This window comes from Vanacampus margaritifer, chromosome 8, assembly GCF_051991255.1.
Source record: "Vanacampus margaritifer isolate UIUO_Vmar chromosome 8, RoL_Vmar_1.0, whole genome shotgun sequence".
In the NCBI taxonomy this organism is placed as follows: Eukaryota; Metazoa; Chordata; class Actinopteri; order Syngnathiformes; family Syngnathidae; genus Vanacampus; species Vanacampus margaritifer.
The window spans coordinates 15,152,720-15,171,517 of NC_135439.1; the positions used below are offsets into that span (position 1 = coordinate 15,152,720).

At 39.6% G+C, this 18,798-nt stretch overlaps 1 protein-coding gene across 3 annotated transcripts in view; it reads right to left on the reverse strand.

Annotated features, from left to right (window-relative positions):
• Positions 1–18,798, reverse strand: part of cpne5b (copine Vb) — a 94,911-nt gene that overhangs the window by 14,459 nt on the left and 61,654 nt on the right. For all 3 annotated transcript variants that reach the window (XM_077573729.1, XM_077573730.1, XM_077573731.1), the window contains 5 exons: positions 18,626–18,689; positions 13,735–13,838; positions 11,493–11,597; positions 1,633–1,674; positions 1,471–1,546 (listed from right to left, as the gene is read on the reverse strand). In XM_077573729.1, coding sequence (XP_077429855.1) covers positions 1,471–1,546; positions 1,633–1,674; positions 11,493–11,597; positions 13,735–13,838; positions 18,626–18,689 — 391 coding nt within the window. The remainder of the gene's footprint in view (positions 1–1,470; positions 1,547–1,632; positions 1,675–11,492; positions 11,598–13,734; positions 13,839–18,625; positions 18,690–18,798) is intronic.

Genomic DNA, 18,798 nt, shown 5'->3' on the forward strand with positions numbered 1-18,798 from the left:
TTAAAAAATATATATATATCTTCATGCATAAAAAAAGTGATAGACTATGTCATGTACTCTTTGAACCATGAGTTGTTTCTGGAAGTAGAAATCGAGATCAAAAGATCTTACTGTACATTGAGAGGCACTATAAAAAGTGTGATGCTGGATTTAGTTATCCTTTTTTTATGCAGATGTGTCAGCATCCAGGTAGTATTAGTGCCAGATTTTGACATACAAAAATGAACAAATACAAATTAATTTAAGGAAGATGGAATCAATGGAAGATATATCATGTAGTGTTACAATATATGTACGGAAAGAATGTGTTTCTGCAAGCTGGTAAGGATGGACAATTATGAAAAAAAAAAAATCACAATTATTTTAATTAAGATTAAAATCACAATTAATAAAATCATTATTTTAAAACGTATTTATTCAACTTCTACAACTCACTCAAAACCATCATCATAGCCTAATGCATATTCATCACTGCATGTTGAACATGTTCTTCTTGAACACTACTCTTTTTCTGAAGTACAAAATGACCAAAATTTCCATTGTTAAGCATTACAACATTTATCTCTTTATCGTATTTATTTTATCTTATTTTGGGACTTTGTTGGCTAACCTGGGAGCTCAAGGATTGTATTGTGTGCTATGTCATGTGGAAATGTGCGACAATATAAGCCCCTTGAATTTTAAGGAAAGGAACACTGAATCCTTGAAAACGCAACTTTACATATGACTTCAAAGGACATTGAGAAATTACATTAGTAATGAAGTAAAATAAGAATACTGTAATAGCAATTTTAAAATAAAAAACAAATATAATTGTTCCTGCACGTGTTGGCCTCTTAGGGGCAGTGTGGTGCCGTGCATGCATGGAGTAAATACGTAAATGAGCCTTTGAGTAGTGTTATCTTACCTGTGTGTATGTGCATCCACAGCGTTTATGTGTGAATATTCGGCATTTGAAGGAATATCACTGCCGACGTCAATGCTAATTTCTCCGTTAGTATTCGAATGCAAACCTCCATTGACTGTAGCGTTAGCGATAGAAATATTTAATCAAGAAACATGTAATTTTTTTTTATCGTGCGTTTAGTCCACCAGTAATCTCCAACGGTTGTGTCATTAAACAGTTTAAAGGACGCTAATGGGAGGCAGAATTACAAATACTCCACGTTTGCTCCGCAAAAAAAACCACACAGTGCTGCTGTGTTTACATCGGGCAAGGGCGCATTGCATTTTGATGACGTATGCACCTTGCGACTGTTAGCCGCTGGGGTTGCCAAATAATGGCCTTTCCCGCCTAATTTAGGCTCGTTTATGGTGTATTTTTGTCGTTGTAGTCCAACAAGAGAAATCCTGGTATCATTGGCCCCAAGCAACAAATACACTACATTCAGTTCACGTTCGCCCAAAATATGAACGAGTTCATGTTCAGGTACAACACTGACTACAAACATAAAAACACCAATGAATTACCTCATACACATTGAACTGACTCTGCCCTCGTGCTAACTCTCGGTAGCTGGTGGTGAAGTCCCCAATGAAGTCATGACTGGGAACAGGAAACAAGTGCGAGTCAGTTGGACAACCTGTCAGTAACAAAAAATCTTACAGAAGGAAAGAATCAATTCCACTCACCCGCCGTCTCTATCCCAATCGTACACCTCCACTTTGATTGTTCTGCAGAAAGAATCAGACAGAGATAAGCTATGCAAGACGGTTGTTTGGAAAGTAAGTTAAGTGCGTTGGAACCAACTGACTCACGTTATGTTTAAGCTGAACCAGCTTGCTACTGTTTTGTTTGTCAATGAAATCTGCTTTGTGCTTAAATTCGTTACAAGAGTCACATTGCCGTTGAAAGAGGAATAAAATTATTTTGTCCTCTTTGCGTGTTCCAAAAATGAAGATAGATTTAATGTAAGAAAAATACACCTTTGCAAAAATGATTTTTAATCAGTCAGAGATCTCTGGACAAATAACTGCCTCTAATTCATCACTTAAACAGGTGGGATTCAGAGCGTCAAATGTAGCTCTTCCGCGTGCACAATGGTTTCTTATAGTTAAAAAGACCTCCTCTCTTTCATTTGTAGACAAAACATACTCTCTGGTACTTTTCCGTGAGCGATGGCGAAAACAGAGTCAGGTGTGGGTGTTCAAAACAGATTCTGTTCTCAAGGACCAAATGTGTTTTCGCACAAAACGCTGAGAAGGAACTTTTTTAGACTAAATAGTATGTCCCAGTTTAAGGTCAGATTATACCGAAATCAACACCACTTGCTCTGCACAGGACACAAAACATTTCGACAAGGTTAATATAAAGAATTAAAATGTTAATAATGTGTAACAATGGTTAATATATGAAATGAAGTATTAAAAATGTTACAATATCTATCACCGTGTGCATCTATTCTATTATTCTATTCTACAATCATTTATACCAATATGTTGAATGTATACGTTTGAACAAGACTCATGCTGCAACAAGCTTGCACAAGCTCCATTTGGATATATAGAAGCTCTACAGGTAGAGTAGAAGGAGGGACGTATTCTAACGGTAGCTGGCGAGAAGTTGGAGAGAGGGCAGTTGTTTTTACCCGGTATTTCAACAATGTAGGCAAAATCCGTCGGCATAGGAATCATCAGATTAGTGCCCATAGTGTGACGTGGGAGTGTTTGTGCAACCAACATAAGCTTTTTATGGTCCTCTGTGGGCAGATGTTTTACTCGTACTGTAGTACAATACACAGTATGAAACAAATTCTTTTCATCCCCAGAGGATTGGCAGAGTGGATTTGCCTGCATATCTCCAATTCCCAATGATGTCTGCTCTGTTTATCATGAATTTTTTAGTGGAGTTCGCATTTTACTGTATATCATTTTCCTTTTACCCACCAACCTGAGCTCCTTTTCGCCCACTGCTTCAATCAATTAACTAAGATTTTCCTTGTGTAAACGTGGAGGCGTTCAGTTTACTGGTATAGTGTGTCAAGTGGAAACTGTTTAAAGCAAAACGTGATACTGTCAGAACATGATGATGTATGTGACAAGAGGTAATTATGTCATCACATGGAAGAAAGTGTCCACAAACACTTTCCTAAAATACAAGCCCCACATGTATAATTTAATGGGCTGTGTAATGTGGTATGATGACTTATCATTTACCATGGTTAGTGGATTTTACTAAAAGAAAAGCAAAGAACGTGCTGTACATGAGATTTAACATTTTTATTAGGTTCAATAAAAAGTTTATATTGCCCATAGGTATTAACGTGAATGGTGGTTTGTCCATGTGCCCTGCTTGCTGGCAACTATTATAGAGGGCACCCCACCCTCTTGCCCAAAGTTAGTCGATTTGCAGCACAGATCTGTGATCTGCCTGGTCAACTCTACTTCATCTACCCGTGGAGGTCTTGCAGTTCTTTATAAACATACATTCCCGCCGGACTCGAGCAAATCAATTTCTTCTTCCAACATGTCAAGGACTATCAGTGCGTCCCTTGATTTATAAAAGAAAAACAAAACAATACAATATAAATACAAATGTAAAAGAAAGAAGACAAGTCTTATTTTATTTGCTACCCCTTTTCTCTTCCGCCCTTTAAAAAAAAAAAAGTGTCTGTACGTGTCTGCAAAAATACCAACACTCTGTCTAACACGCCTCCAAGCAGATCTAGCCAGGTCACAGCACTACACTTGTGCTGGGCACGAAAATATAGCTGTAACTGTTTAATTAGTTTTATGTATTCCACAGTTAATAGGTGTTTGATGGAGGAGAGTAATTTTATTCATAACAACTTTCTATTGGAATTTGTCTTTGTTCAAAAACCGTAGCACATATGCTATATCTTGTGGGTAACAATTTTGACTTGTGGAAAATTGCCTAAAATATGTAACTTGCAAACTGTAGGACATGTAAAAATCCATCACTCAGTAAGACATCAGAAAACTAGTTGCCACATTGCACTAGAGTAGTAAAAAAAAAAAATTTCTGCAGAGCAAAGAGGCAGAAAAAAAAAAACTTTTTGGGCACCTTCATAGCTGAGTTCCATTGATCTCATCCCAACGCTTGTCGTTCTTGCTAACTTTGCCTTACATAATAAGTTCCACCAGCTCAGATTCAAAGAAAGCTGTCACAGAGGACTGAGGCCTGGAATAAGCCACACTAGTTCCCCGCCATCTGGCCTCTGTTGCTGTGTGGTGACAGGTTGTTCTTTTGAGGTTATCTTCAAGCGTGTAAGGAAGAGAATATGGGCTTGTCACATTGGTGGTGGAAACACGATGCTTCTCTCTCAATTGCAGTGGATTGAATTAGATGGCATTAAAAACTGAGAGAAAGGAAGAACAAGTGGCAATTACCTTTCATTAGACCAATTTGTGGACAAGAATTGAATTAAAGCTCACGTTACACAAATTAAGGACCAATACAAAGACATTATTCTGACACGTTTACATCGTGATTTAAAATAAAACTTTCCTAGCATGGATCATAAGACTTTCAGATCCTTAAGTGCCCGCCCTGAACTCACAGAACAATATACACTTCAGAACTAATCTGCCACTGTTATCTCCTACTATTCTCAGGCTTCTTTAATGAAATGACTCATCTCCAGTAATGGAGGGACATGTGATTGTGAGAGAGTGAAAAAAAGTGGAGTACATTTAACACTGAACCATTCTCCTGCTGTAATTACAAAGATCGCCTTGTAATATTTGCCACAGATGAAAATCAAAAGCTCCTGAGTCACTATGCTTGTTAATATGGATGAAATGAGCTTTGGGAGGTTGTAATTAAATCAGTGAACTACATTCATTTATTAACTGTTGCTCGAATATATAGGGGAAACTACCATGCATGTACTGTATGTTTTGGGGATGTGGGAGAAACCCGAGTGGAAAAAATCGACACAGACATGAGAAGAACAGGTTTGAACTTTGAACCCATGACCTCAGAACTATTGATGCAGGTGTGCCAACCATTTGTTGTGTATATATACCATATGTCGTGTATATATTTAACTGCTGGTTTTTAGGCAGTGGCAGGATTGGACTGGACTTTCAGCGTCTGAGGATTCGATGTTCTCAAAATGAACAGAAATTCCACTGTTGTTATGAGAAACGAAAGCTACATTATTCAGGGCATATCCGAGAAACACAATACGCCATGTCCACATTTCCATTTAGCTCATCCTGATTTCTCAGATTTTTGCCTGCTCTAGTCTGGAATACAATCTTTGGACTTTTGCTGTCTCTTTTGTAACACTGCATGACACATCGTGTTTCCATTCCTCTTCTGTTATTAGCCTCTTTTCGAAGACATTTTTCTCTCTCCAAATGAAGTCTATTGTCATTCTTGGATCACATACAGTGCCTACTTAAGGAACAAGGGGTGATCGATGTGCATTCCTGCTGTGGAAAGATCATGTTGTCTTGTGAGATGCTACAATCAATATATCAAATATAGTACGGTAATATGTAACCCAACCAGGTGCCATGATCTTTTTGTTGTTGTTAGCACCTTCTCTTCACAGCAGGTGATGGGTTCAAATCCAGGCTCTGGCCTTCCTACCCCAGTGTAGAGTTGTTGCCATTGTGCTTGCTCCCACATTCCAAAAACATGCATAGTAAGTTAATTAAGTGGCCCTACTTACTTCTGTGGTGTTGTACTCACTCCAGTGCCTTTTGCCACTTGAGGTGAGGAAGAAGAGGGCGTTTCATAAAGACTGCAAGGGTTCTGAAATTCAAGTCGAAGGGTTCTATTTTTTGTGCCCAGCACAAGTATTGCACAACACACCGTCTAATTATGCGCATGGGTAGCGTTTTCTCCCCTTTTGCAGACGAGCGCTGTCAGAAATGGGCATTAGCGCCGTTATGGGCGTGAACATAGCCGAGACTCACAAGCAAAAGAGCGAAGCACGCAAAGTACGTTTATACGGGAACTGCAAGCAGACATCCACCGGGTGGATGGTGTAAAGTTGGCTAGGGCGATCAAGGATCATCGCTGTGAAGTGGGCCCATAGAGACCACCTTCCACCCCGATTGTTCGTGTCTGTGTGTGATGTAAATGGAGAAGATTTTGTCTGTTATTGTCATGTCTGGGGAGATCTGGCTTTGGGTTGAGGGCCCTGAGTGGGTTCCCGCCCTTCCGCGGGTTGACCAATCCGGGCCCTCAGCCACTTGTGCCTGGCCTCAGGTGTGGCTAGTTACCCAATTAGTGTGGGTGTATTTAGTTCCCGGGTGGTGATCAGTCCGTGTGGGATCATTGCCGCTTGTCACGGTCACCCCCGGAGTTCTGTCTGTCATTTTGATTTTGTATCTTTTCAGTTCCTTGTTTATTTAATACTAACCAGTACCCTGGTTAGTGTTTGTTGTACAATAAAGTACGTCAGTCTAACCCGCACTCCTGCCGTGGTTCTCCTGCCTCCCTGCACTTTGGGTCCTCTACTCCACACGCTGACAGACACCACGCCGCTCCGTGACCACACCGTAACAGTTATGATATATGATTGTATTGTATGATTGTATTCTTGTTGTCATGTTTCGATCCACTGTTTCACACATTTTATGGATTGACAACAAAAGCGTACCATACCATGCATACCCGTAGCCCAACCGCATCACTGGTTACGTTCTTATATAATGGTGGATAGGCAACTCGTGCTGGACGCCATGCTCATAATAATCAGGGAAAAAAAGGTGAAAAACAATTGAATGCCATATCACCATGATTGGGTATTACATAGTTGTCAGTCTGCACATTTTCAGCAATTATCTATTGTCTATTTAGAAACAAATATATGATTTCACTTTACAGGGTCTTGTTCAAGGCAAGAGTGGGCAGTAAGGCGTATGCACAAGCAGTAAAGGAATGACCTTGAAAGAACCCTGACGTGAAATCAACGTTCGTTAGCATCACAAATGTTCACTCCTTAGTGGGATTTGGCCCTAAGCCACCAAAAATTGTGGTAAAGTTGGAGTTCTCGATGCAAATGTAAAAGAATCACATATTCAGAGACCTCAAATCATAAATGTAAATGAAGTCTTGATTCATATTTTAATATGCGTCCTTTTACAGTTAGAAATATTTCAATCAAATATGGTATAATTATAATTATACGAAAATCTAACGAGCTCACTACAAGTACAAAATTCATGAATCTGCTGAGTTTAAGCTAGCATTGAAAAAGCCTTGCCTTCAACTTTTGACGTTTATGACTACTGTACTCTAGTGGTTGGTCTGTCTTAATGTAAATTTTAAAAAGACAACGGCCGCATTGCACGCTCATAAGAGGCCATTCATGTAGGAATCGTCAACCCGATCCCTGCATGTAATGGGGCATAAAATCCTCCTGCAGATGGGCGCCACATTCATAATTCCGTATATATGTATGTATGTATGTATGTATGACAAACACCCAATGGAAATATGGATAGGAAAATTGCAGACAAAGCAAGTGTATAACCTGTTTCTGTGCTGCCTTGGTCATATTTTAAAGACCAGCATTTCAAACCGTGTCAGCTTGTGACTAGTCACATTCCATTACTCACACCATGTTTGTGAATATCTGTGTGTGTGTGCGCGCCTTTGATGCCCACCTCACTCCCGAGTCTATGATCGACTCTGACAGGTTATTGACCCCTTTTGGATTCCATGTGTGATACGCTGGCTGACACAATTTACCCCAATGTTTTGATACATGTTACAGCTCCTCTGTAGGAACAAGCAGCTTTCATCCATTCTGTCTTCTTGGGTTGGATCTCACACACATCCTTTATTTTCACAAAATCCCCCTTAATTAGGATTCAACTGGAGGCACACACATTATGATAAAAAAATAGTATTGCACAAAAACTTTCTTACCCTCCAGAAGAGGAAATGTGCCTGTCACTTCTATTTCATCACTGCTTATAGCTCCTTCCTGCTTTAGCCTGTTTTCTTTCTATCTATGAAAGGAAGACAGATAAGCTAGGGGAGAAATGAGTTCTGATCCCCTACAACACAAAGTGTCTTTATTCATAATGTGCCAAGTAAGACAAGCGAAATCCATCAAAGCGTTAGATTCTGTCGCAGCGCAGTCCAATGGATGCTAAAGGTTAACGAAATGAGGAAACTATTAATTCAATGTATTTCAGTGTTACTTCTCATTTGTATTCTCTAATGCCAAGCCTATCTAATTACTTTGTTTTGCATAAAATAACTGACCCTGTTAGACCCCTTCACTCTTGAACTTTAACTAAAAATATGAAACTAAATAGCCTCATTTATAAAATGATGTATTTGTTTATATTATGGAACAAACTAACGTAGGAGGATTCTAGTCCAGGCATAACAAATATATATTTGTGTTCAGTAGAATTGTGCACCAATGAATGGTATTTTGTTCATTTGTTATAGTGGGCGTGGCATATTAATATTTCAATCATAATTTGACCTTAACCAGCATTTTGGTTACATTGTAACTGATAAGCACGATGTGGAAATTCCACTTGCCGCATCTGAAAATAAAATGTGTATGGATTCCCTACACATGAAATCATACCTGATGCTCTTTTGACAGTGCTCTGAATCTTTACATGACACGCCCTGCAAATCTTCTCCAGTGATTTGACAAAAAGCAAACGCACGTTAATCCAGGCACTTTTTTCTTCCTGGTTTTTAGGAAACCAACAGCGCAAAAAGTAACCAAGCTGTGCAAGATATTTTAAAATGCTGCGTGATCGTTGAGAAAAAAGAAACAGAACACGTAAGTTCTTAAGAAAGCAGCTGTCCGCCTAGATATCAATACATGGATCCTTCCCTCTCAGTGGCCGCTGCGTTGTGTAAGTCTCGCGATGGTCTAAAAAGCCACGTTTGTTAAATGACACATAGCTTGATATCATAGCTACATGTCTGATGTTTGTAACAAACCAATCCGCATCAATTTCGCTAAAGAATTCAATGAGTTTAATGAACTTATTGGAGCCAAACACACGCAAGATGGCGGCTATATGCGCATCATCAATAAGCTAAGCCTTGCTCTGTGGCTAATATAGTTATGGTTTCCACAGCTAGCTAGTGTACCAAGTAGCATGCAGGCTAACCCATCCAACATTTTAGGATGTTTGCCGCGAAGACTATTTACTTTGCTTTAACAACACAAAGTGTGCAATAACTGTTGGCCACAATGGAATGTGAGATTCTATTTAAGGTAAGCCATTTGAAACTTAAAAGCACAACTTTTACGTAGGTAGAACAATGTGTCTGAATACGTTTTCAAATTATTTAATGTCAGGCCAGGTAAAACCCTTTGGACACCGTATGGTGTAGATAAAGCGCTAAATAGGTCTTCTCCATTTACTATTTAGATCAAATTTAATTAATTTTCCGAGAAACACATATTTTTTCCCTCGGAAACACACCATATTAAGTTACGATTCCAACCGGAATTTGAACGCTGATGTAGGCATGATTAGCAAATCAGCATTTTAGGAGCAAGTGTTTAGTATAATGAGAGAATGAATGCCGGCTTTCTTCCTGTGTGGAGTTTACATGTTCACCCATGGTGTGGGTTTTCTAAGGACATGACAGACATGAACGTTTGGGGTGCAAGGCGTTCTACAAGTGCCCACTTCACAGATGTGTGACTGTGATCTCCCTTGCCAACTTCACATCTTCCGCCCGTGGAGGTCTGCTTGCATGCATCCTCATAAACACACTTTGTGCACTTTGCCGGTCTTCGGCTAAGTCATAAAAATACAGTATATGCAATAAATCTAATAATGTTATACAACAACGCTGAACTATATTAACAATTTAAAAGGTACTTGTGGATGGATTTGTAATGATAGTGGTTTTTAAAAAATGCCGAGTGCACATCGCTTGCCTGGTCATGTAATAATAAGAAATAGCTTAGCGAGCCGATCGTGAAATCAAGATGGCAATATTTCATCCATGGCAGTCCATATGAAATTGTAAATATGGTTCAATGTTGGTGCGACTTGCCACTCCTGAAATGTTATGGCAGAGCGGAGAGCCGTACGCACTGCGGGAGTGCAAGCTTGGCTTGGACAGTTCAAATGATCCCGCCCCCTTCCTGCCGCACGCCTGCTGTAATGGAAATGCAATGGAGGCCGTGTAGTGTCGTTCTGTGCAGTGTGATGTTGTGTGGTGTGGTAGCGTGCCGTGCGGGGCTAATGGAAAAGTGGCATTAAAGACTGCTTGCAGGTCAACCAACAGAGTGGAGTGCTCTTAACCTTAAAGGTTCCACTTTATGAAGAAAATTGCATGAACCCGATATCACATAATAGCACGTTACAGTTCCTTTATTATAATTGGGTGAAACAAACAAACAAAAAAATCACAATAATATGTTCTAGTCTCGATGTAGTAGTTGTAGTTAGTGGAATATGCAGAATTAAGCAGCAAAATCCAGCAATTTTTATCAATATCAGAAGGCGGCCATTTTGCCACTTGCTTTCGACTGAAAATGACATCACAGTTGCTCAGGTCTCAGGTAACAACCAATCACAGCTCAGCTTCAGAAAGCAGGTGAGCTGTGATTGGTCATTGCCTGAGCCCTGAGCAACTTTGATGTCATCTTCATTTGATTTCATTTTTATGTTTTGTTTCAGGCAATAACAAAGCACACAGTTGGTGTCAGGTTCCTCAAAGTGAAAAAAAATCAACAACAAAAAGAAAACAAAAACAAAAGCTAAAGTCCAATTCTGCCTAAAACAGAGTGAGAGGAAGAAATCTTATTTCATCTCATCCCCATTCAAAATTTCAGGCTACTCTGCTACTAACCTTAAAACTCAATAATAAACAATCTTCAATCAACATTTTCAGTCGACAGAAAGTGGCAAAATGGGCACACCCTAAGATGGATAAAAATGGCTGGATTTTGCTGCATAACTCATATTCCACAAATGTAATATTAATCAGAATGTCATTTTTAGACTAGTGAGGTTACATAAAACACATTATTGTCAAGAAATGTTTATGGTTGACTTCCCCTTTAAACACATTTGAATATAGCCCATTTATACATGGTGTCATTTCTACATTTACCTGCTTTAATTTTGGAAAACGGATAGTACTGTAGCAGAGCACAACGAGGCATCCAGTGGCGATATAAAGGCACTCATCATTGCGTGCTATTCAGCAAGAATCAATACTGAGCAATAATCTACGAATGTAGTTAAAGTAAAATAGTGTGACTGCGGGAAAAAAACAGTGCAACATGTTGAGACCATATTGATTTTCGCTGGTTTAACTCAAGGATGCTTGTGGTCCAGTAATGGCTGCCATCAGTACACTGGGCATTGTTGGAGGGATACCGAGAGAGGCCGTGAAGGTCATCGATAGACTGCAGCAGGAATCAATGAGGTCAGACGATGTGGATGGGGTTATCGGGCTGCACGCGTGTGTGTGTGTGTGTGTTTGTGTGTGCAGGCAGGTCATCCGACATGCCTGACTATGTTGAAATGGAGTGACAACAAACAGCTTTGTGGGCCAGGTTTACCTGTCGTAGTCGCCATTGCAGAGCGCTCGGACAGGAATGGCAAATGGCTGCCACACTGGGTTTAATGTGTTCTTCACCACCTCTGTTTTATGGCAGATCGTAAACCTATAGAAGAAGAGTGTAGAGGAGGGGACAAGAGTTAAAGTGGCAGTGAAAAGAATGTGCTCATTAATTCTCTTTATGCAGACATGAGAGATAAGTATGCAAATAAGAGGAGGAGGAGTGTGCAATGGAAAGGACAGAGACTCGGATGCAGAAGCCAAGTATGACACTTCAGAATAGGGGCTGTGTCCAGCTTTGTTTATTTCCTGGCTACTCTCCCAGTTATATTGTTTTATAGACCCCAGAGAATTATTTCATATCTGAGTCTGACTCTCTAAACCAAGCCCTTCTGTACCAATGGATTTCTGCTATCTGCAGTGCTCACAGAGCATAAATCCCTATTAAATACCACAAACCATCCCCTCACCAAGCAACAAGGCGTGTCACTTTTATTCTGATTACTTGTGCTCCACTAAGTGCCCTGAGCATTTGAAACCCTTGTAAGTCTCGGCCACCGAATATGCTCTTCCTTATGGCCCAAAAAAGCTACAGAAGTGTTAATGAGGCGTTGCTATAGCACCTCCAGTTCGATACAAGGCTGAAGCTGCTGGGAAACTCGGTGCTTAAACATAGTGTACCATTTGACGGTAAGTGTTTTGTTTTTATGTGGGCTTTTTGTATTAATTACCTCTCCTATATACAGTATGCTCTCTTGGAGATATTTAGTTGTTTGCAGTAGTGATGTGACTAGTGCCTCTATACCGTATGCAGCATGAGTTGTGTGTGACTCATTAAACACTGCAGCGTGCCCATATAGTGCAGTACGTGCATCTTCTTGCTCCTCCCTTCAAGAACGTTTATATATACTGTATATGATTTCATATAAATAGGGTTTGATGTTCAATAGCACTTTTTTTCCTGACCTATACAGATACGTGTAGACACACACACACATATATATATATATATATATATATGTATATATATATATATATATATATATATATATATAGAGAGAGAGAGAGAGAGAGAGAGAGAGAGAGAGAGAGAGAGAGAGAGAGCGAGAGAGAAAAAAAAATTAACATGGACCAATCCCAAATTTCCATCCCTACATATAGAGGCAGTAGTGGTTGCATTTGTAAGGACTTGGCTTTGGGATTGGAGGGTCTACTGTACAAGGCTGGAATGTTGGTGTGGAACAAAATATGGAATTTATGATTAGCTGCTTGATACATGCTTATCAACTCCCAGAGTGCTGCCGGCTGCCCTTCAGCTTCTAGTGTGCTTCTGACTGACATTAACTGTTCAACTTTTGGACTGTCATCGAACCAGTTCACCCTGTCCTTTTTTTTTTTTACAGTGTGGGCCAGCAAGTACATTTGCCCCAAGTTATCAACTAAAACAACATTCAGCTAACGTCACATGACATTTTTTTTATTTTTTATTTTCCCTCGGCTGAGACAAATTCACTGTAGCAACTAGTGGTTGCAATGTGACAAATACAGCCCGTGATTCTGTTGATCTATATAGTGGTGCCTGTTAGTTAGCCAGAATTAGTACTGAGGTTTTTTTTTTTGTATAGCATACAGCTTTTGTCATCATACCATAAATCCCATTGAAACCAATATAAAATGCTTAAAAAAATAAAATAAATCGGTGATCTCTTGCATTATGACAAAATGCGAAATGTATGAAAACCCAGCATGTTGGCCATGTGGTTAACATGTGTTCCTCACAGTCAAGAGGTTCTGGCTTCAAATTTGAGCCCAGGCCCTCCTGTGTGGAGTTTGTATGTTCTCCCGGTCCTTAAAAGGATTATTTTTGCGGGTACTCCAGCATCTTTCACCCACCCCAAAATACACATCCTCACTTATTTGAAGACATTGTGAATGGTTGTTTGTCTATATGCTGATTGGCTGGCCACCAATCCAGGATGTACTGTTGCCCAGAGATGGATGGATGGATGGATGGATGGATGGATGGATGGATGGATGGATGGAAGTGGTCAATTTGGACATTTTCAAACAGGGGTGTCCTCACTTATTGCCAGGGGTTTAGCTATTCAGCTATATTTTATGAGATACGGTGTAGCTAGCTATCTAGTTAGGTAGCTAGTTAGTTAAATAGCTAGATACAGTAGACACAATCCTAGCTACACAGACAGACAGACAGATAGATAGACAAGCAGACAATTACTTACGTTCCATCTTCATTGCTTCTGTAGAAAACCATAAACGGGTCTGATTTCCCAAAAAAGTCCTTCTTGTCTAGCTTGTTGGCACAGAACTGCATAGTGGCGCTGTCCTAGGATGTGAGCAGATGGGGGAATAGTAAGGCGGCAAATGATAAGTACCATTAAAAACTGTGTTACAGTTTATGTCGATTATGTTGTGCAGACTTTGCATACTGCATGCAAACGGCATTCTAATAGAGTGACAATTTACAACAGCAACTGCAAAGCCATCACACAGTAAAAATCAATGAGTTGACAAATGAAAATGTCAAAAATGATAGTTTTGTATTGTTACAAGTAATTCCATGTGAAAATTGCCCTTGCAAGGTAGTTTTTGGTCAGCACATTACACGTGACCTCTTTTTTATTATGATTATTTTTTTTACTTGGTTCCTTAAAAGCCAGCTTTATTTTATTATATATTTTTTAATTTCTGCTCCAAAAATCACAATCAACACCACCTTATACAACCACAAAAAGATTTATTATTATTATTATTATTATTAATCAGGCATTTTTGGAAGAGAAAAAACAAACACTTGGTAAAATCAGGACAAAAACAGCCATACTGCTGAGAGATTAATTCATGCTGTAAACTTTTTATTTCCCTCTCTAACAGGTAAGCCTTATTGTGCAATTTTTCCACACATTGTTTATCATGTGGGGTTTACAGCATGCCCAAATATAAATCACTGGCGAGCCTTGAGGTACTTTCTTAATGCTCCCCTCCCAGTGGCTGCCTCTTATAGTTTGCAGAAAAAGAAGCCCGACTAACGCTTGGATGCACGCTGTGGCTAATCTATGTGATAGTGTTCATTACAATACTTTTACACACTTTAACAATAAATTGCTGTTGTTGTCATCATTGCCTGAGGTCGTGCACCAGGCAGCCAACGCTCCACTAATGATAGCTTGATAGCTTTTTAATGTCACAGCTTGCACCTCCTGTCAGCCGGTACGCCGGGTGGCAAATCAGTTAAGGGATGGATGTGAGGTTCCAAGTGTGACAGATTGTGTGAGTGCTTGTGTGCATGCATGTCGATGTCCGCTCAGATTTCTGCTTTGGTTTTTCCCACAGTGACCTCCTGCCGTTGTTATTTTATTTTATTTTTTATCACTCCCAGACAAGCATGATCACTCCAGCAGTGAGAGGAACTTCATCTGCCTCCTTCCCTGGGGGTATATACAGTACCAACTGCACATCTGCCACATTTGACACTGTCTTTTTTCAGAGTTCATTACGTTTCATCTGGGTATCCATTCATCTCACATGCTGCTCACTGTATGACACATTAACAGCTGTGTCTCATACAACATGCAAGATGATCTAAAAGTGAAGCGCATTATACTAAGAGGTGTTTATATGTTTGAAAATTATTCATACTCAAGCACTCAATGTCTTTTTGTCTTTCCTTGCGGATAGCAACTGCACGCACTGTATGTCTGCATAATGACAGCAGCAGTTGCCCACTGTGTTTCTCATGGACATGGAACTCCACAGGCTGAGACCCTCAAAGGCCGACAGCAGGTGACAGTTACCGCTGACTCAAAAGCATTTTAATGAAAGCTATGCACATTCCAGTAATTTACAGTTAGATTAGAAATGGCACAATGATATTTGCAGTATCTATCTATCTATCTATCTATCTATCTATCTATCTATCTATCTATCTATCTATCTATCTATCTATCTATCTATCTATCTATCTATCTATCTATCGCTCATGTCAGAAGTGGTGTTTCATTGCTGGACAATTAATTATTTGTCTTGATCGAAGCTCGAAAAGTCATGAAGTACTTTTTATTTCAAATAATATACTGTTTTATAATTACTTAATTGTTTCCAAAACTAATTGTACTGTTACTAGTTTTCCATGTTTCCATCGGGGGACTCTGCACGAAGCACAAGGCAATTACTTCACACCTGTCCAAATTGGCCACGGATTATGGGGTCCACGGAGGCTACGTGAGGAGGTATAGTTCCAATTTTACAATGCGTAAACAACACAGCCCGCTTCCAATAGCTGTAGGGACTGAGTCAAAAAGGTTGGATAATGGTGAGTGCGATGACTAGCTTAGCGCTGTTGAACTGTCAACAAAGATCGCATTTCGCATTATTCCAACAACCCCGCCCCTCCTATCTAGTTTGCTAGCAATTGGGCTAATTTAAATAATATGCCCCACGCAACAGGCGTCAGGGCGAAGAGCCACCATTTTCGAGGGATGGTTGGGTAATGTCAAAGGCAGATGTTTAGCAGAGCTGCAGTGTTTTTGGATGCACAAATTAGTGTTAGCTAGCAGCAGTTTATCAACGTTAGCGTCTGATTACTGGCACGTGTATGTTTTTGCAATTTGTCAACAAATAATAATAAAGTAATAAAAATGAAATTATGATTCAGGGCTCAAAACAAGTGCTGCCTCTTGTGGTCATGGCAACTCAAATCATATGCATGTGAAGTTTTGTGTGAAACATTATACCTGGTTATGTTAAACCCATTTTGCTGGACATAACAAAATTCTCATTCTCATTTTGTCATTGTGGTGGTTGAGGATGATTATCAGCCATTTAAAAAAATATTTTTGCCTTTTTACTGTATAACACAATAACCATGTCTTTTTAAATGAATAAAGGAAACCCTTTTATCAATTCATGCATTTAGGAGTACGTGTAGTCACGGAATACTTGGGGCAACTTGCAAACCCGTGTCATATTCAGATAAATTAATATGGAAGCAAGTGGCATAGCAAAAAAAAGACCTGCTTCTTCTTCTCATCACATTAAACACTTTGTTCCAGGGTTCTCATTAGTCTTTCCAAGTAGCTATTTGAATGGTCTTGTGCGTTGCTGCTGCTGCTGCTGTTACCCTGATTCAGCCAGAGTAAAAAGACACACATACAAAGGAAGCGCTGCTGCGATAATAGGCACATCAAAATATTTATGGCGATGAACAGTGTTGGGGATATTAAATATGCAACGGCCCCTGCCTCATTAACGTTCCGTAGCACGAACTTACATTCTTGCTAAGATTGAGGATCAACAGCATTTGTTAAAATAGAGGTCATCAACTATCAATATTAAAACCGTGCATGTGTGTATGTGTGTGTGAATGTTTGTGTCCTGTACATCAATATCTTTTAATGAAAATGAAGAAACGGCAATTACTAAATCCTGCTCCCCTTTAAAGTACCTAATAATTATTTGTCTTTCTCTCTGGATGTTTCTTCTTATTTGGCTTACTGCATAGAAATGTGCAAAGTGCTTCCAGACTGCACTGCTTCATCTATAGAATAGTAGGTAGACGCTAATTCTTTTCTTTACACTATAGTCATTTAAGATTTTTGTAGTGAATTTAAATAATCACCTTTGACTGTGAATTTAGAGATGGTCTTAAAAATGATGTGACCATTTGTCAATTGAGTCATGATCAGATTGCTTTCTCACCAACTGAAGCACAACAAAGTTTGTTTAGTACTGAATGGTCTCAGGCTTGTTGATGCCACATTACCAAACGTACGGAACTATGGGAAATGAAGGAGACAATCGAAATGCACTAAAGGATGAAAATAGTTTAAGATTCCAAATAGGGATTTAATTCAAGGATAATGTCTGCAAACTGAGGGTTTGTGTGTGAAGTGGGGAAAAGGACAAGGACAAGGTCAAGCTGGGCTGAGTTTTAATTAAGCAAATCTCGGCCTCACACTGTCATTATCCAAGCTGATTCTAGAGGTACGAGCTGGTACCTGCAGGGTGTGAAATAATCCTTTATCGATTCACTTCACTGTTTTTGCTTCATTCTCTCTGACACTCACACACACATGCACAGCACACCCTTTGTAATTCTTCATCTTTTAATTGCACATTTGCTTTTGTTTTCAATATTTCACATCTGCTCCCTCTTTCATTGCCTCTCTGCCTCTGTCTTTGCGCAATTTGTTCGGTTTCACTCTCTTGCTTTCCAATATCCTGCTCTAACGTGTGCGCGGTGAGCTCAGTGGAGCGTCCACAGCTTCAGACCACAGGCTTAGTCGGGAGAATGATCAGCATTCACCTCATCATGTTGCGGGGCCATTTCATTCAACAGTGTGCCACTCCACTGAATGACAACAGATGTCCTGTCTGCTGTGCTGTGAGAGGGGTGAACGGGTTAGAGATAGCCGGCAGCATAAACACACGACCATATACAGGTTGGGAGGTAAAATAAGTAGATATCAATGAGCGGGTATTTGGGTCTGGTGATGTGTGAGCGTGCACAGATCCTCACACTAATTGACAAGTGTGATGACGACTCCACCAGTGAAAATACAGTCAGTGCTTGTCTTTTTGTTTTATTACCACTTCAGACTCAGTGCTTCCGTAATGCACATTCACACAAGAAGCCACTAGCCATTTTCTTGCTCATCGCGGTAAAACAAAACTGTGTGTGAATTGGCACACTGCCCATTAAAGGAGGGCAAGAAGAGTTGTGGCTCATTTGAGACAGGTTGGCTGGTTTAAAAAGGTATAGAAAAAGTGTGATAATAGTGCTGTAATTATTGAACCTTCAGGTATTTTGACTAAAGCATCTCTGATATTTTATTACAACACTTGGGAGTGGTTTTAGTTGGTGGAAACATTGCATACCCTTCTTGGAAATTGTAGCCAAAGCGTATAGGAACGTGAACCTCACCCCAGGTAACAAAAAATAAATAAATCTGGTTTGCGCACCATTCTTTTATTTTAGTTTCATACTGCATTGGTGTCATTTTTACTTCATGCATTGTAAAAAATAAATCCATAAAAAAGTGTACTTTATATCTACAATCATTTCAAGCAGCTTTTCCAAACTGTCATTTGTGATAATAATGATGGTTTACTTACTCTACAGTTGCTCAGCTCCTCCGCAGACAAGATGATAGTGCCGCATTTCTTCCCCTGGATCCCTCTGGGGTAGATAGACCAATGATTTTATGATCAGTTACAACAATTAAATAGACAATAATTCATGCTTGGCAACATTAAATTAATATTTTGTGGCTTTGACAGTTGTGCAG